Source organism: Saimiri boliviensis, chromosome 10 (assembly GCF_048565385.1).
Source record: "Saimiri boliviensis isolate mSaiBol1 chromosome 10, mSaiBol1.pri, whole genome shotgun sequence".
In the NCBI taxonomy this organism is placed as follows: domain Eukaryota; kingdom Metazoa; phylum Chordata; class Mammalia; order Primates; family Cebidae; genus Saimiri; species Saimiri boliviensis.
The window spans coordinates 34,862,825-34,882,949 of record NC_133458.1 but is presented as its reverse complement, the minus strand read 5'-3'; the positions used below and the strand labels follow the sequence as shown (position 1 = coordinate 34,882,949).

General features: G+C 36.2%; 1 protein-coding gene across 1 annotated transcript in view; it reads right to left on the bottom strand.

Annotated features, from left to right (window-relative positions):
• The window catches only part of AASS (aminoadipate-semialdehyde synthase), a 63,098-nt gene that overhangs the window by 27,975 nt on the left and 14,998 nt on the right, over window positions 1–20,125 (bottom strand). Inside the window, exons 4-11 of the mRNA XM_003921039.3 lie at window positions 18,030–18,114; window positions 10,832–10,899; window positions 10,584–10,730; window positions 8,860–8,938; window positions 8,617–8,744; window positions 7,065–7,213; window positions 5,602–5,724; window positions 5,064–5,175 (exon numbers count right to left, since the gene is read on the bottom strand). Coding sequence (XP_003921088.1) covers window positions 5,064–5,175; window positions 5,602–5,724; window positions 7,065–7,213; window positions 8,617–8,744; window positions 8,860–8,938; window positions 10,584–10,730; window positions 10,832–10,899; window positions 18,030–18,114 — 891 coding nt within the window. The remainder of the gene's footprint in view (window positions 1–5,063; window positions 5,176–5,601; window positions 5,725–7,064; window positions 7,214–8,616; window positions 8,745–8,859; window positions 8,939–10,583; window positions 10,731–10,831; window positions 10,900–18,029; window positions 18,115–20,125) is intronic.

Sequence of the window (20,125 nt, the reverse complement as noted above, 5' to 3'; positions counted from 1 at the left end):
TATGAATATAAAATTATATATACACTATATGTGTATATACACACATGCTGGCAGGAGGGTAGACATCTAGAGTTTTTGTATGCAACTGAATTTAAGTTGTTATTAGTATAAAGTAGTCTATTATAACTATAAGATGTTTTATGTAAGCCTTATGGTAACCACAAAGCAAAATACTAAAGCAGATATATGATAAAAGAACAAAAATTTAGCACTAAAGGAAATCACTAAATCACAACGATAAACAGGAAAGGAAGAAAAAACAAATAAGCTAAAAAACAATCAGAAAACAATTAACAAAATGGCAGTAGTAAGTCCTTAACATATCAATAATTACTAAGGATCTAGAAATAGAAATTCCATTTGACCCAGGAATCCCATTGCTGGGTATATACCCAAAGAACTGTAAATCGTTCTATTATAAAGACACATGAACACGTATGTTCATGGCAGCCATGTGTACAATAGCAAAAACCTGGAACCAACCCAAATGCCCATCAATGATAGACTGGACAAAGAAAATGTGGTACATATATACCGTGGAATACTACACAGCCATAAAAAATGATGAGTTCATGTCCTTTGTAGGGACTTGAATGAATCTGGAAACCATCATTCTCAGCAAACTGACACAAGAACAGAAAGCCAAACACCATATGTTCTCACTCATAGGTGGGTGTTGAACAACGAGAACAAGTAGACTCAGGGAGAGGAGCATCACACACTGGGGGCAGTTGGAGGAGGTAGGGGAGAGACAGCAGAATGTGGGGAGGGAGTAGAGGGTGGGGAGGGATAACATGGGGAGAAATGCCAGATATAGTATGCACCTAAAGTAAAATAAATAAATTTTTTAAAAAAGATTAAATTGTCCAATTAAAACAGAGTGGCCGAATGGGTTAAAAAAACAAAGCTCTACTATTCACAATAGCAAAGATATGGAACTAATCTACATACTTATGAGGGGTAGATTGGGTAAAGAAAGTGTGTACATATATACCAGGGAATACTATGTAGCCATAATAAAGAATGAAATAGGCCAGGCACAGTGGCTCACAGCTATAATACAGCAATTTGAGAGGCCAAGGTGGTCAGATCACCTGAAGTTAGGAGTTCAAGACCTGCCTGGCCAACATGGTGAAACCCTGTCTCTACTAAAAATATAAAAATTAGCCAGGCATGGTGGCAGGCACCTATAATCACAGCTACTTGGGAAGCTGAGGCAAGAGAATTGCTTGAACCCAGGAGGCAGAGATTTGTGAGCCGAGATGGTGCCACTACACTCCAGCCTGGGTGACAGAGCAAGACTCTGTCACAAAACAACAAAGCAAACAACAAAAAAAAGCAATGAAATCATGTCCTTTGCAGCAATGTGTATGCAGCTGAAGGCCATTATCCTAAGCAAATTACTTTAGAAACAGAAAACCAAATACTTCATGTTCTCAATTATAAGTGGGAGATAAACACTGAGTACACATGGATACAAAGAAGGGAACAATAGAAACCAGTGTGTATTTGAGGGTGGAGCCTAGGAGGAGGGTGAGGATTGAAAAACTACCTATTGGTTAATATGCTCACTACTTGAGTGATAATTCATTTTTACTCCAAATCCCAGTGACATGCAATTTGCCCATGTAATAAAACTGCACATGTAGCCACTGAACCTAAAACAAAAGTTGCAAGGAGGAAAACAAAAAAGCTCTAACTATGTGCTGCCCACAGGAGACACACTTTCACCTTAAGAATGCACATAGGCTTTCATCCCTCAAAAGGGATGAATGAAGATATTTCATGCAAATCAAATAATAGCCAACAGAGGCCAGGGGCAATACTTATTCCAGATAGAAAAGACTTAAACTCAAAAACTCTCACAAGAGACAAGTCATTATTAAAGAGCTCAAGTCATTAAGAAGACAAAGCAACTGTAAATACTTGTGCACTCAACATTTGAACACCTAGACATATAAAGCAAATATTGATCAATGTAAAGGTAAAAATAGCAAAACAATAATAGTAGGAGATTTCAATACCCTCCTCTTTCAAAAATGGAAAGATAATCAGAAAGAAATTAATAAGAAAATACTGGAATTGATCTGCACTTTAGACAAAATAGGCCTAATAGATAAATACAGAACTTTTTATCCAGCAGCACCAGAATACAGATTCTTCTCTAATACATATAGCACATTCTCCAGAATAGACTATATGGCAGGCCACAGAATAGGTCTTAACAAATTCAAAAACATCGAAATCATATAAAGTATTGTTTTCTATCACAATGGTATGAAACTAGAAATCAACAACAAGAGAAACTTTGGAAACTACAAACACATGCAAATTAAACAACATACTCCTGATCAGTCAATGAGTTAATAGAGAAAGGGAAAATTAAAAATTTCTAGAGACAAATGAAAATGAAAACACAACATACCAAAACCTATGGGAAACAGCAAAAGCAGTACTCAGAAGGAAGTTTATAGCAATGTTTAAATGCTTATCTCAAAAAAGAACAAAGATCTCAAATAACCTAATGCTGCACCTCAAGGAACAAGAAAAACAAGAACAAACTAAACCCAAAATTAGTAGACACAAAGAAATAATGATGGTTAGAGAAGATATAATCAAAATAGAGACTTTAAAAATACAAAAGATCAATGAAATGAGGAGTTTGTTTGCACAGGTAAACAAAATCAACCCCTAGTCTGCCTAAGGAGAAAAGAGAAAAGACTCAAATAAATAAAATTTCAGATGACGATTGTTGGTGTATTGGAATGCTAATAATTTTTGTATGTTAATTTTGTATCCTGAAATTTTGCTGAAATTATCAGCTTAAGGAGCTTTTGGGCTAAGACTACGGAGTTGTCTAGATATAGAATCATGTCATCTGCATAAAGGGATAATTTGACTTCCTCTCTTCCTATTTAAATGCTCTTTCTTTCTTTCTCTTGCCATATATATATGTGTGTGTGTATATATATATATACACACACACACACACACACACAGACACACACCAAAAGACATGTCAAAAAATCTTTATAGTAGAATTGTTAGTAAAAGCCCCAAAAAGAAAACAATCCCAAATGTCTACCAATGGTAAAATAGATTAATATATTTTGGTATATTACTTAGTAAGTTGAACCTAGTCATGAATAAAAGATTAACATACAAACCAAGTGTGATTTATTTTAAGAATGTGAAATTAGTTTGATATTTGAAAACCAACTAACACAATTCACATATTAACAGAGCAAAGGAAAAAATAATCTTCTCAATGAATACAGAAAATGTATTTGATAAATGTACATAATATCCACATCATCCAGGCTACAATCCAGAATTATTACATTTATGAAAACCAGAAGACTATGACCCATTCTCAAGGGAAAAGAGCATCAATAAAGTTCAACCCCAAGTTAACTCAGAAAGTTGGAAGCATGAGATAAAGATTGTAAAATGGTTTTTATAACTGTGTTTCATGTATTAAAAAAAAACACGCACACTCATAACTAATGAAAAGATAGAAACTCTCTGCAGAGAAACAGAAAATACCAAAACAATTTTTTTTTAAAGAACCCAATGGAAATTCTAAAACTGAAAACAGAACATCAGAAATGAAAAATGCATAGAAAAGTCTGATTAGCAGAATAGAGAATATGAAGCCATTTTCAGATATAGGACAACTTAGAAAATCTGTCACTAGCAAACCTGTATTATAAGCAGTGATAAATTATGTTATTCAGTCTTCAGGGAAATGACGCCAATGGGAAATGAATGAAGAGTATCAAAAATGGCAAACATTTTGGTAAATACACTACTGCATTTTTTATACACATACAGTTTGGCCACTTAAACATTTACTATTATAGAATTTTAGAACTGGAGAAATTGTTAAGATTATGTATTTATTACAAGCACCTCATGTTACAGATAAAATATTTGAGGGTCAGAAAGGAAGTGAGTGTCCTGCTCGAGGCCATAAACCAAGCTGATGTTTCCAGAAAAGTCTAGCATTTGTACTCTCCTTCTCCTGCTTCTGTAATCCCTCAGCACCAACTCCAGACACAAAGCAGACCCAGCACTGACTGCATAAGCAACACTTCTCATCCTTAACTTCTCTGTATTTGTTTTATAATATGTAAAATGGGTTTAATGATGGCAGTTACCTAATATCGTTCTCATGAGTACTTAAAATTAAAATATATTTAGTACTTTGAACACTTCCTGCACACAGTAGGTGCAATATCATGTCTAACTGTGACAGTACCTGCTGCCTGCATTTTCTCAAGCCTGCTACATCTCCTTGTTGATATATTCCAATAGGAAAAAGAAAGGTCCAAATGGAATACTATTTGAAAGAAAAGATGATCACAGACCGAAAATTTCATTTATTCTTGTCCCACTAACTATTATTCTATTAATAGTGTGAGAGCTTATGAATGAAGATATAGATGAAAAGAACAAGAGCCATTCTTTATATTAGGATCATTGGCAGAAGCGGACAGTCTGGAATAAAAATAAAGCAGGATGGCTATGAATGCTTAGGATAAAAACTGAAATAAAAAATAATTTTCTTAGATAAAGAAAATGAAATATAGATAACATGGTATTTCATTAGCTAATCACCAATCACAGAAGAAAAATACATGACCTCAACATAACCTGTCACTTAACTAACCGTTAGTGACCAGAACCCAATAAAATGTTCCATATTTCTAATTTTCCAGATCTGGTTATTATGGCACAGTAAGAGTCTCCCGACATGAACTGACCTAGACAGCAAAGAATCAAAAATAAAGCATGTTTTATCTCATGAACGTTCTTAATAAAATACCTATAATGGGAGAGAGATGTCATTGTAATGAAGCATGAAGACAGTGATATCATCATATTCCCTAAGAAATAAGGAAGCAGAATATGTCAAATGAAATAGTATCAGTAAGTATTTCAGGGAAGGGCTGGCATTTCATTTCACAACAGATTTCTTAGAAGACCAGAACATTCACAGAATCACTCCATTATTCTATTTAAAGCCACAGAGTTGTTATTGATATTACCAGTCTGCTTACCATTTCTTCAACGTAAGGGTAAAGCATGTCTCCAAAGCACTCCGTAGCTTCAATTGGGAGCTGTGCTGGCAAATTGTCAATAGAACACATCAGGATCCCAGAGCCTTCAACACTAAGAAAAGCAATATGGTTTATTCAGAAACACAAAACATTACTTGTAAGTTCTGACTTTTTTCGATGTCTACTCCATTATATTTGCTTCATTATCATTTGTAATTTTGTATAAAAGTATATGAGAAAATAAAACGTTTCAAACAAAAAATTTTCCTTCTTCAGCAACCCGTATCCCATTTAAATATATATATATGTGTATATATACACATATATATACACACACACACATATACACTATATGCATATATATATACTATATATATAAGTGTTGAAATTTGCAATTTTTTTACCAAATTTTCATATGTTTGAGTATTTCTCTCCAAATTTTCATAGCTTCATGAAGATGTAAAATATTGAGCATTTTGGAGTAGTATATCAATGTAGCCAAGTGATGAATACCATATAACAACTTTAGCAAACTCACCTGTCGTGAATAATATGCTGGTCTGCATCATACATGCAAAAAGGACGTTCTATTGTTGTACACTCGGTCATAAACTCTATAGACCCTCCTGTGTCAGCTGAAATGTCACATATTGCCACAAGTCTGAAAATAACATCAATACTTAGATGAGAGGATGGAATTCTGAAGTCTCCAACAAGACTAAAAATGAGAGGACTTTGGAACAATTTTCAATGTGGATGCCAAATATTTTCCAGGCTCTTGGGCAGTTTTTCTATATCTCATTCTTTTGCACTGTTCTGTGATACAGAAACTCTTCCCAATATGAGTTTTAATCTCCACAAGAAAAAAAGAAAGAAAAGAGAAAAACAAAAGCAGAAAATTGCTTTCCTGGATAACTCATTAATAGACTAAAGTTAAGGTAGTTAGCTATCTCTAAATAACTCAGAAAGGTTCAATTATGCTACCTCCACCCTGTTTAGTATTACATAGTCTTACATGTGATTACACAGAAACCTCTAGAATTATGAACAACGGTCTCACTCCAGCATTCAAAACGGTTGACTACAATTTTTCTGCACAGTCTCCAATTACCACTTGCATACATGAACCTATATAGAGCTAGACTGTCACATTTAGCTCCCTATATGTGCTTTGTTGCCTCCATATTTATTAATCACCAATCCTTTCACTTGGAATTCTTGTTCTCCTCACTTTTCCCTTTAAGGTTTGCTGAGCCCAGCTTCTGCTTTCTTCTAAACCCCGATGACGTTGTTGCTTCTAGCATTCCCTTGGCATTTACTGGATGCCAGTTACATGCCTAGAAAAGCAAACATATCTTTTACTCCTCCACAAATATTTTTTGATTAATTGATTCATTCAATATTTAACGATTATTTGAATGCCCATTATATATCACTAGATGGTTGTGGACAAGATAAACAAACCCCCTATCCTTAAGGAGATTAAGTTCTAGGAAGAGGGAGAAAAATCATAAACATGAGAAAATAAATGAGAAACTTCAAAACAAAAAACAAGAGTAACAAACTAGAGACAGAGATAGGAATGGAGAAGCAAGAGAAGATTTCTCTGGGGAGAGGGTTACAGAGCTGCATGCGGCATCACAGAAATCAAAAAAAGAGTGTTTCAAGAAGTGGGGATGGGCTGGGCATTGTGGCTCGTGCCTGTAATCCTAGCACCCTGGGAGGCCAAAACATGGCGTCTGCTTAGGGCCTAGAGATTTACACCAGCCTGGGAAACAAAGCAAGACCTCATCTCTAAAAATAAATATATAAAATGTTAAAAAAAAAAAAGAAGGAGGGATGGTTAACAATGTCGAGTACTGCCAAGAGGTCAAGGAAGATAAGGCAGAGACGTAGTCATTAGAAATCAAGTCCTATGATATGAGGGGACATCACATTCTGTGATCCTCTAATAATGGAAGCAGCTGGTAAAAACTGCCGTCGTTGCTGAAGAGTGCTTACTTGTGTGGTAGTGCAGGGCAGCCTTCCACACCAGCAGCTGAGAACTTGCCTGGAACCAGGAGACTCTGAGCATCTTGGCGAGTTAGGAGGCGAGGAGTGTTTTGTTCCCAGTAGATTCCATTAATTAAGCAAGTTGTATAGGGTGCAATCTTTAATGCAAGTTCCAGGTTCAAGAAAATAGAAAATAACCCATTTTAATACAGCATACTAAAAGAGAGCTATCAGTAAAGTCTATGAGAAAGAATTAAATATAACTTCTAATTGATTTTCTTATTGTCCAGGTCAGCGTCCATCTTTTGAAGTAAAGATAATAATTCTACACCCGGATTTCAGTGTAGAATTACCCCATGACAGGGAAGTATATGACCATAAATACATTAATATGTTCATTCTATAATGTACTGCATGCCAAAGAAAAAGGACAAAAAACAAACACAGACACAAAACAGTGGACCTAAAATTCTATTTCCAGCTCTTCTACCTGGAGGGTATGACCTAAATCATGCTCCCTCAACTTCTCTGGGCTCTATTTTTCTTACCTGCCTGATGGGGATAATACACACCCCATTCCTCAAAGGAATGCTGTGAAGATTAAATCAGATAACATCTGTAAGCTCCATAGAGAAATGTGCTACACACATGCATACATGGTAACTAGCTCATTATCAATTTTAGGATGCATCCAATCACCAATACTTCTGTGATTGGAGAAATGAGAAGGAATAAAGATTTCCTAGATTCAGAATTTTTCAGTTTGAAACTATGTTCATAATTTTTCTTCTTCAAACATCTCAAATCGAAGGTAAAAGTTCTCTCTAACATGCTCTGAATGATATAAGGGCTAAACTTCATACCAAAATCTAAAAATGCTACATTGGTCAAACATATTTAAAATTATTTAAAGCATTCCTTTTCACAATAAATGCATGCATTTAAAAAAATTTATTTCTTGGTTGGTTAGTTTATCTGGGGGAAGATTGTTGTATGGCCAATGACTATAGAACACACAAATATATTTTATTTCTTTTAAGATAAGGCCAGTGTGTCCCATCAAAGGATTTGAGTTGTAAGTATAATAGCTTTTTCATACAGTGGGGATGGTCTGCATTTACACAGGCACACTATGTCCCCCTCACCCCCTGAATCAATGGCATGCATTTCAAGATTGCTGGCTGAGATTATGGTTGTAATTTGTGGCCATGCTGAGACCTGAGACCAAACCTCATATGCACTGTGCTCTACCCACAGTGCTAACTAGTCCAGGATAAATACAGAAAACAGTAACTCACAGGAAATGGCTTAGAGCTATTGGGCACATGTAGACCTAAGGCAGAAATGGAGACAGTGAAACAAAGAGTATGTCCACAAAAACCAACAAAAGCACTAAAATGTCCCTAAAAGACAACAGCTCCAAAGGCCAACTCGTGATACCCAAAGGACTTACAACAGGAAAACTGAAAGCCAATGTACAATTCGTAATTTCTCTTTTTGAAAACAGCCTCCCTACATTGTATCATAAGCAACCAACTTAAAAGCTGAATACCATACTCACATCAGTATTAAAACGACTTATGTAGCGCTCAGGATGTTTGTCATACTCTGCAGGATCATACACACCATCTGTTTTCCTGACAAGATGATGATGGCGACTTAACACAGTCCCGTACACTTTTCTGAGGTCTTGCAAAGGAGAAAGAAATTAGTAAAGTGGGTGACAATAAAAATTTATGGTGATAAAATATTATAACACAGAGACTGTTAAAACATTAAAAGTTAGTCATCCCCTGTCCTTTACCTCCAGTTTGGGAAACTTCTTTTAATTCATGGGGTTCCACATATTCACAAGGTAGCTCATTAAAGATTGCCTGGGCTCCCTACAAATAACATGTGAATAAAAATCAAAAAATCAATAGAAAAAGAACAACATGGTTTTCTGCAAAGATTCTGATCATTTTCCCAACAATTATTTATCTCCGCTTGCCTTCCCTGCAACCAGAATTGCAACATAGAAATAGAGATGAGCTGCTTGCAAGCAGTCTGCTAGCTAGCTTTTATTTCTCTGTGAACAGCACAAATTCGAAGGGGCTTTAATGTTCGTTTTTTTTTTGTTTGTTTGTTTGTTTGTTTTTGTTTTGAGACGGAGTTTCGCTCTTGTTACCCAGGCTGGAGTGCAATGGCGCGATCTCGGCTCACCACAACCTCCGCCTCCTGGGTTCAGGCAATTCTCCTGCCTCAGCCTCCTGAGTAGCTGGGATTATAGGCACGTGCCACCATGCCCAGCTAATTTTTTGTATTTTTAGTAGAGACGGGGTTTCACCATGTTGACCAGGTTGGTCTCGATCTCTCGACCTTGTGATCCACCCGCCTCGGCCTCCCAAAGTGCTGGGATTACAGGCTTGAGCCACCGTGCCCAGTGTTTTTTTCTTTTTTATTTAAGTCACTCAGAGAATTTATCAGAGTATTTAGAAATGAGGGCACAATAAAATATTTCCATTTATTTTAAATCCATTGTAGAAATTATTTCAAATGGGAAAATTATATTTCCTACAAAGGAAATAATCAGATGCTTACCTCACAATATAATATGAATAATGATATTCCATTTGTAAAATATTTTCTTTGAAGAAGGAATTGTTCTACAATTACAGGTTTCTATAGGAGATTACAAATAGATTCTTAAAACCACCAGAGAAGGAAGAAGGTATGAATTCTAGCCTTAAATGAATCCTTTTAACATCTTTTTTGCAAAACTCTGAGTAGTCTTGAAAAATGGACATCGTGAGGTCACTTTCAAAGTCTTGGACATATTGGTAATGAAGGTAAAACAGATCACACCCAGAACAGACCTTTTTGCTATTAACAACGAATTATCTTTATTTATTTATTTATGTATTTATTTATTTATTTATTTATTTGAGACAGAGACTCACTCTGCCACCCAGGATGGAGTGCGCTGGTGCGATCTTGGCTCACTGCAACCTCTGCCTCAGAGGTTCAAGTGATTCTCCTGCTTCAGCCTCCTTAGTAGCTGGGAAAACAGGTGTGCGCCACCATGCCTGGCTAATTTTTGCAATTTTGGTAGAGATGGGGTTTTACCATATTGGCCAGGCTGGTCTCGAACTCCTGACCTCAGGTGATCCACCTGCCTTGGCCTCCCAAAGTGTTGGGATTACAGGTGTGAGCCACTGCACCCAGCTGAATTATCTCTTTTAAAAAAAGAAAAACAAAGAAAGAAAAAGTATTCCAAGACTCAGATACCTAGCTATCAACTAAAAACTACATGTGTCTATGTATGTATGTATAGATAGACACACATATATACATACACACATGTACATATACACATATACACATATTTGGATCATTACTACTTTTCCCTATGAGAAAAATATGTTGGTAAGAAAAGTACCAAAAATTTCATTCAGTTCATTTGAAATACCCACAAAATGCCTGCCCACATCATTAGGGTTAGTTTTAGAGTTTTGGATTGTTTACAGAAGGAAGTCAGGTAAAATGTACCTTAGAAACATTACCAGTTCCTGTGAACACAAATGTTAAGGGCCCTATTGACTTAGGCATCAAACCTAGAGATATTTCGTAGCCAGCATCACGGACAGCTTGCACAGCCTGACTGCTATTCCTGTAGTTATGAGCCATGCCAATGTGCTGAAAGCAAACATACACAACTCAAGTTAGTCCACCAGCTCTTTTTAATTCTTAAAAGAGATGTGTTTTCCAAAAAAATAAGCAAAATAAACATCTCTCACCATAAAAGGTGTGTGATGTCCCAAAGCAAGGAGTCGTAAACCCATTCCATGTAAAATGTCGATCATCCCTGTTACGGAATCAGACCAATAGAAAGACTATTAGTTGGGAAGAACTTCAGCTGTTCTCTCTGCCCATTCTCCCATCTGCATAGTGCCCTGCAGAGCACAAATACAGCATCTCAGATTTGGAAGAGGCCTCAGTAGATCTTATCCATCCTCTGGACTTTCTGGCATCAAATGCACTAACCCAAATGCAGCCCCATCTATCCCTTCCACCGTCAATCCTGATAAAATAGAAAGAATGTTCCTCTTCTTATCTAAGGCTAATCTCTCCACATTGTCTCTAGATCCCATCCCTTCACTATTATTCCCTATTGCTTCATTCTCATCAGCATTTAAACATGCTGCCATGCCTCCCTACCAAAAGCAAATGAACAAACAAAAACAAAGTCACCATTAACCCTAGGGTTCCCATCATCTATTTAGTGACCTAAATAACTAAACTCAGTGGAGACATTGCAGATCAGGTCAGAAGTGCTTGGCAATGCAGACCTCTTCTTTGTGGAAACAGAGGACCCCTCAGCATCCCAACTTCAATTTTTTTTATCCTACCTTTCTGTAGGTTCCTCTTCCTGTGCCAACTCCTTTTGTATTATTCACCCTCAGGATTCTGTCCTGAGCTCTGTTCTCTTTCATATCTACATTTGTCCCTAGATGACCTTAGGTAATCTCATCTAGTCCTAAATTTCAAGTACTATCTATATGCAGATGACCTCAAATCTGTTTCTCCAAAACAGATTTTTCTTTTGATTTCAAAACCTAGCCAGACACCTTCTTGTGCCTGTAACAAACACCTCAGCATCCATTCACTCCTTATTCTTTTTATGAAAGAACTTTCCATGTTCCTCACCCCCGACATGTATCCCTACCAAATTTTCTTTTATTGTTTTTCTAAAGTCAACTTATAAAGAAATAGTTTATATACAACAAAATGCACCCATTTAAACTGTATTTGGTAACTGTTAACAAATATACACATCTGTGTTATTACTACCATGATCAAGATGCAGAGTATTTCACCAACCTCTGGTCTCCACAACCACTGATCTTTCTCTCTGCATAGATTAGGTTCTTCTAAAGTTACATGTAAATGAAATTTTAAACAGTCACCTCTCAGTATATGCAGGGGGTTGGTTCTAAGATCCCTGCATATATCAAAATCTGGGCATACTCAAGTCCCACGGTCAATCCTGTGATACCCACCTATATAAAAAAAAGCGGCCCCCCATAAAGGTGGTTTTGCATCCCATGATTATAAGTGGATTCATGCAGTTCAAACTCGTGTTGTTTAACGGTCAGTTGTACTCTTTTACATTGTGTCAGCTTTCACTCAGCATAATGTTTTTGAGGTTCATACATATTTTGTGTGTATAAGTAGTTAGTTTCTGTTTGTTGCTGAAGAGATTTTTCATTTCCATTTCAGTTTATTCCTCTACTGATCATTTAGGTTGTTTCCAGAATATTATAAATGGAGTTGCTATAAAAAATTATTTGTATGAAATATGGTATTTCTCTTAATAAATGCCTATTCATGGAATTTATTTTGAACCTTGATACTTAAGTTTTTCATTTCTTCTTGAGCTGATTTTGGCAATTTGTGCCCTTTGAAAATTCATCTAGTTCATCAAGGTTGCCAAATTTATTGACCTATTCATAATATTCCTTTGTCCTTTTAATATTTGTAAAATATAGTGATGGCTCCTTGTATTCCTTCTTAGTAAATAGTGTCTTCTCTCTTTTTTTTAATCAGAGAGGTTAATCAAAATTATTGATATTTTTCAGAGAACCAGGTTTTGGTTTCATTGATTTTCTCTATTCTTTCCCTGTTTTGATTTCATTAATTTTATTGGTATCTTTATTACTTATTTCTTTCTACTTGCTTTTGAGTTTATTTCTCTTTAATTTTCTAGCTTCATATGGTGGAAGCACAAATTATTAATTTTAGAACTATCTTCTCTAATAAAAGAATTAAATGCTGTAAATTTCCTTCTAATTACTACTTTATCTATAGCCCACACATTTTGATAAGCTATACTTTAAATTTTTCTTCTATTAAAAATACCTTATAATTTTCCTATAATTTCTTCTTAACCCATCAGTTATTCAAAAATACACTGAATATCTTCCAAATATTTGGAAATTTTCCAAATATCTTTCTATAAAAACTTCTAGGGCAATTTTATTACAGTTAGAATACATACTGTATGATTTCAAACTTTTAAGTTTATCAAGAATTGTTTTGTGATTCATTGTATAGGCCACCTTGGAGTTTTTAGGCCATTAATTATATATATTGATATAGCTAAATTTAAAGCTACCGTGTTGCTGTTTGTATTCTTGTTTTATTTATACTTTGTACCGTTTTATGCACTTTTTCTTGTATTTTTGCTTGCACTGTGTATTTCTTAGTATGAAATTTTACTTCCATTATTGGCTTATTAGCTCTAGAGCCTTGTTTTTAGTGATTGTTCTAGGTTACCATATGCATCTTTATCTTATTATAGTCAACTATCAAGTAACGACATACCATTTCAGGTATAATAAAAGAACCTTACAAAACTATGTTTCTATTCCTCTTCCGTTCATCATTATTGGTGGCATAAGTTTTATTTCTAGCTGTGTTATGAATGTCGTAATACATTGTTTCATTTGAAACTATCAATTATTTTTTTAAAGAATTTTTCTTTTGGAGACAGTTAACTCACTTTGTCACCCAGGCTAGAATGCAGTGGCATGAACACAGTTCACTGCAGCCTCAACCTCTCAGACTCAAACAGTCCTCAGCCTCCCAAGCAGCTGGGATACCAGGCATGCACTACCAAGCCCAGCTAATGTTTCATTTTTTTGTAGAGATGGGACTTCACCATTTTTCCCAGGCTGGTCTCAAACTCCTGAGCTCAAGCAGTTCACCTGCCCTGGCCACCCAGTGTGCTGAGATTACAGGCATGAGCCACTGTGCCCGGCCATTAAAAAAAAGTTTTAAAATAAGATAGATGATTTTAATATTTGTTTACATTCTACCATTGGTAGTGTTCTTTGTTTCTTTAATTCAATCCATATTTTCAACTGATTTCATTTTCCTTCTGCTTGAGAAATTTTTAAAATATTTCTATGGCAGTGAATTGTATTAGCTTTCATTTGACCAGAAAATCTATATTCAATCTTCATTTACTAGAAAGATATCCAGAAAGGTATTGAAAAGATATTGCTTTGGGAAAGATATTGTACTGTACATAAAATTATAGGTTGGTTTGTTTTCTATCAGCACTTTAAAGATGTTGCTCCAGTCTCTGCTAGCTTAAACTGTTTCTGATTAGAAGTTTGATGTTTATCTTAGTTATTCTATGTATATTGTTCCTTTTTCCCATTATTTTAAATTCTCATTGTTTTTTAGCAAGATAATTATGATGGTTCTAGTGTCATTTTCTTTGTGATTTTTAATTTCTGTTTTTGACTTGGGGTTTGTTGAACTTATCTGTGTATTTATAATTTTTATCAAAATATGGGAACATTTTGGTCAAATTTCTTTAAACATTTTCTTCCTCATTGCAGTAGAAACTAAACAAAATGAAGAAAAGAAAAAGAAAAAAGACTGAGAAAAAAAAAAAAAAGCAGAATTTAAATGACAGGTGGTGATCAAATGGTTTAATATGTGTGTATTTGGAGTCCCAGATGGAAAACAGGAGGTGAAAGGAAAACAAGCCTTAAGAGAATCAATGTAATCCACAAACAATTGCCTGTTAGAACAAAACCCGATGGTCCTGAAAGGAAAACATAAAAATCTAATAATCAACAATGTAAAATGAACTATGTCTGTCATTCAGTAAAAAATTAAGTCTTGCAATGGAACATTAACTTGGAGATATTCAGCAACAGAAACAAACCCAGAAACAAGAAATGACAGAGATGCTGCTCAATATGCTCAATGTTTAAATGAAAACACAAGCAAAATGAGGAGTAGAAGAAATCAATCTATCTATCATGTATCTACAAATCAATAGCCACTACAGAAGAAAATCTATCTATCTATCTATCTATATATCTATCTATCTATCTATATCTTCTTTACTCCTCTGCTTATGTATAGGTTTTCCTCTGTAGTGTCTATTGATTGATTGACTGATTTTTTCTATTTCTGTCCTCATTTTGTTTATGTTTTCATTTAAAACATGAATATACTGAGCATTTATTATAGCTATTTTAATCTATTTGTCTGCTAATTATATTTCTCTCAAATCAGACATTAGGCTCATTTTTAAGCTTTTGTAGGAGTGAATTTAGAACAGGCTTCATTAAGAGCTGGTTTAACCACACACATCAGGGCTTCCCTGAAAGTCTCATATATTCAGTGAAGTCTCTCCACTCTGGCTGATGGTACAAACTCTGGGAACAGTTTGCTATAGAGTTCCCTGGCATTGTTCTTTTTTTCAAATCGATCCTCAGCCAGTCTCATGAATTTTCATCCTCCACTCAGCAAGATCCCTAAGCATATTTCTAGAACACCTATTTCTGCATAGCTTCCCCCTCTTTGGTACTATGTGCTGTCAATTCCAGCCACCTCAGGCTCCCCAACTCCTATTTCCTCAGCTCAGTGAGTCCACCAGGCTTTGTGTCACTTTCTCATATTCATACCCTCTGGAAATTTCTCCAGACCAAAAGCCAGAGTGAGCATAGAGCTCACCTCATCTGTTTTCTATCTATCAGGAATCACAAGTCTGTACTGCCTGTTGTCCAGCGTCTTGATAACATTGTTTTCCACATCTCATCAAATTTTTCTAGTTGGATAATGACAGGATAGTAAGTCTGAACTCAGTTAATTCTTCATGGATGGAGAGCACATGGTTTTAGAAGCAGACATAGTTGCCCAGTTATAGATTACATTTCTCAATCAATTTAAACCAATGGGTATGAGCAGAAATAATATGTTCAAATTCTGTGTCACCTCCTTAGAAAGGAAGCTGCTTGCCCCCACTTCATTTCTCCCCTTTCCACTGACTGGAAAACAGCAACCTGAAGGGTCACCTTAGAAATGAAAGCCAAGTGTTGACAATAGCAGAGCCTTCCCCTCCATCCCACCCTCCCTAGACTATTCATCCCTGGACTTCTAGCTTATGTAAGTTCTATTCTATGGGGTCTCCATTACAGCAACTTAGTTTGTAATCTACTAATATATTGTCCTACACAGAATTCATTTACTCTCTTCCTCCAAATTCTTCTTCCATTTCTGTGGGTACTGAAAGAACTGAATCACTGCCAAAATTGGTAACCTGGATGCTATCTTTAAAGTGTTTCTCTCACCCCCTCACCCCTGCATCCAGTCACCACATCCTGTGAATTTCACCTTCTAAATATTTCTAAGAACCACATATCCTTCTCTCCATATACACTTTAAATATGAACTTATTTATATTCCTTAAAACTATTCTTTTTCCCCTCTTCACTTTGAGCTTTGCTTCCCCTACTTCCTTGAATAGTTTTTAACCATTTTAATCACTGTCTTCCCCTACTTCCTTGAATAGTGTTTAATCATTCTTCAGATATCAGCTTCAAAGGCACTTTTTTAAAAGAAAGCTTTTGCAACAGCTAAGTTCAAATAACTCTTTTTTTCTGTTCTTTTTCTTTTTGAAATGAAGTCTTTGTCTCCCAGGCTGGAGTGCAATGGCATGATCTCGGCTTACTGCAACCTCTGCCTCCTAAATTCAAGCAATTCTCCTGCCTCAGCCTCCCAAGTAGCTGGGATTACAGGCACCTGCCACCACACCTGGCTAATTTTTGTATTTTTAATAAAGACGGGATTTCACCATGTTGGCCAGTCTGGTCTTGAACTCTGGAGTTCAGGAGATCCACCCGCATTGACCTCCCAAAGTGCTGGGATTACAGGCGTGAACCACCATGCCTGGCCTCAAATACCTTTCTTATAACAATAAGCAGTAGCATTGTATTTGTGTTTACTTGCCTGAATACTTCTCTAAGGACATGAACCACATCCTATTGATGGATGTGGTCCTATTTCTGAATATGGTAACTTCTAAATAAATCGGTTTAATTCTGATGTATTAATTATATCTAGGTAAATAAAACCCTCATCTGGATGAGTCCTGGAAGGCCCTAGGAATCATAGTTATCAGAGGTCTCTCTAATACTGCTTTTATACTAAGAAATTTAATTTTCTGTTAGTCTAATAGAGCTGATCTGTGTGTTGGGTGAGAAAAGGTATTTTTTTTAGACGGAGTTTTGCTCTGTCATCCAAACTGGAGTGCAGTGGCCTGATCTCGGCTCACTGCAAACTCTGCCTCCTGGGTTCAAGCAATTCTCGTGCCTCAACCTCCGGAGTAGCTGGGATTACAGATGTGCACCACCACTAGCTAATTTTTGTAGTTTTAATAGAGATGGGGTTTCACCATATTGGCTAGGCTGGTCTCAAACTCCTGACCTCAAATGATCCACCTGCCTCAGCCTCCCAAAGTGCTGGGATTATAGGCATGAGTTACTATACCCTGCCTTAATTAGTTTTAAGTAAAAGCATTTTATGAGCTTTAAATTTTTGCTTAGATTTCTTTATTATTTAAGAAGCAGGTGGATTTGAGTATAACATTAATAATAAGCAAAATGATATAAACCATAATAAGGAATTTTCCACTTTTAAATAACAAGGTCAAACAATGCCAAAGTCATCACCTCCCTTATTAGAACTGCAAGTAGTCTGATCTGAAGCAGAGCTATAACATATTGTGGTGTTTCTTGACCAAACAAGGTTCAGAATGTTAATTGGACAAAATTCCTGTCCCTGGACCTTTCTTCCCTTTCTTTTTCCCTACCTTCTACTTCCCAATGTCTCATTACCAAACTGACATCTCCTTCTAGCCTTTCAAAAGGAACTAGCTAAAAAGCAGAGCCTATTTGTGGTTGTTGTCCCTCTCCCTGCTTTTTCTTTTGAATTTTTGCAATTAAATATTTTTAATCATTCATCTTCATACATTATTCCACTTGTATGCATCATCCTTCAGCATACCTTCATTTTTATTTTATTTTCCATGGAAATAAACACTCCTATATCCTTGCCACAGAAAAGAGAAAACTCACAGTTATTCCCCAAGCCAATTTAGAAAGTGGGTGATGTAAGCTCTGGCGTACTTACCTGCCACACCAGCCCACTGTCCAAATGCCACTACCCGTACTCCTCTATGATCCACCATTTTCTCATAATCAATAAGTCGAATTTCCTGAAAAGGGGATAAAAAAATTTCCAACTGGACCCTTTAAGCTTAATTGTAACAAGTAAAGATAAATATGAGCAAGTAAGTATTTCACATTTTTTCCTCTGAAATATATCTTAACTTGCTACCAGAAGTTACCGTGAGGTATACCATGAAACACTTAGAAAACACCAGGTAGCAAACCAGTGGTAGGTTTGTAACTGGAAATGAAAAAATGATCATAGAAGGTGCTATGCCCCCTTGATGATAGGCAATCAAATAATAAAGGTAGAATTTCCCTTACCTTTTTGCCCCCACCCATCCAGCACCACCTACTAACATATCTATAGCCCCACTCATCCTTACATCCTTCCTTCTGGTCAAAGAAAACAGATCCCTTTTGAGATGAATCTCTCAGCTAGATCCTAGCTTCTCTCATGTCCTCCAAGACCACCCTTCTTGAACTGTTATTACCTCTTTTTCACATCTTCCCTTTTTCCATTGTTTCTCAACCATTCTAAATATACTCAGGTCTCTATTACCTGGAAAATAATAACTCTCTCAAGTCCAAGCACAAATATTTTTCTCTCCTCCTCCTCTCTTTTTTTCCCCCCGCTGCTTCCTTTTATAGGTAATCTTCCTCTTAAAAGCTGTAATGATGTCTGCATTTCTCTTCCTTGCCTTCACTAAAAACACATTCTTCTTTCCTTGAAAACCTTTCCCCTCTCAGGAAAGTCTTAGTAATTCATGCTTAAAACATCATATTGCATTGTAATTATATAGCATTTTAAACAGTAATTTTATTTCCTCAAAGATCATATAATTTTTATCATGTTCATGAATTTAAGAATGTTTATTCTTCATCCAATTCCAAGTCATTGGTTACAAAATGCTGCCCAAAAGCAGCCCTGCCAGGTCAGTTTTGCTAATTTTCTCATAATGAACAAGTTAAAATAACAACAACAAAAAAATGTTCCTAAAGTACTTTATAAAGACTTTATTTGCTTAAGGTAGAACATTCTTCATATAGTATTATTTCCATTAGTTACTTTTGAACTTGTTCTTTAGAAACACTACAAATTAACTGTCACCCACGTCTACTGTCTTGGGAATTAATTGGAAAACATTTTATACTCCTCTTTAATATGTGTTTTCCCATTGCTTTTACTGTTTACGAACTCTCCAATCCTCTGTCCTAATCTCAGATTCTAGCTCAAATGTCTTGAGGATGTGGACCTTAGACTTCTTTATCTCTATTCCCTTCCTGTGCTCATCCAGTCTCATGGTTCTAGATATCATCTAGTCTCTGACAACTACAAACTGTATGTCAGGAGAAGCTGCCCCACTGAGCTTCAGATTCATATCCAACAGCCCACCTGGCTTATCCCTTTCCATGTCTAATAGAATATTAAACTCAGCAGACCCTAAACCCAACTCTCCATTTGCCCACCCAAGCCTTTTTCTCTTTTAGTAGCATCACCTCATTCCATGGCAATTGCTTTCAGTAGCTCAGGCCAAAACCTGGAGTCATTCCTGACTCCTCTCCTTTTCTCATATTCCACCTTTATGTCATCGGTAAATCCTGCAGGATCCACCTCTAAAACACATCCAAGATTTGTCCACATATCACAACTTCTATTACTACCACTTCCAGGTGCAGGCCACCATCACTTGTGAGCTGCAGTCTAGAGCAGCCTAGGTTAGCAGCCTTCTTAGTAATTTTGCTCTCCTCCTCCCACCTCCAACCATTACTGACACGAGACAGAATAAGCATTTTTGAACATGATCTACTCTAACCCCATACTCTACAAGACCCTCAGGCCTTTGCGTTACTATTCTGTCTGCTTAAAATACTCATCTCAGATGCGTATGGCTCAGTCCTCCACCTCCTTCAGGTTGTTGCTCAATGCCACTTTCACAATGGGGCCCCCTCTGACCATCTATTTAAAAGAGCATATTCACTTTCCAGTGCCCAGGACTTCTTTTCTCCTTCAATATTATATTTATGCTCATCACACTATTGCCAAGTGGCATATTG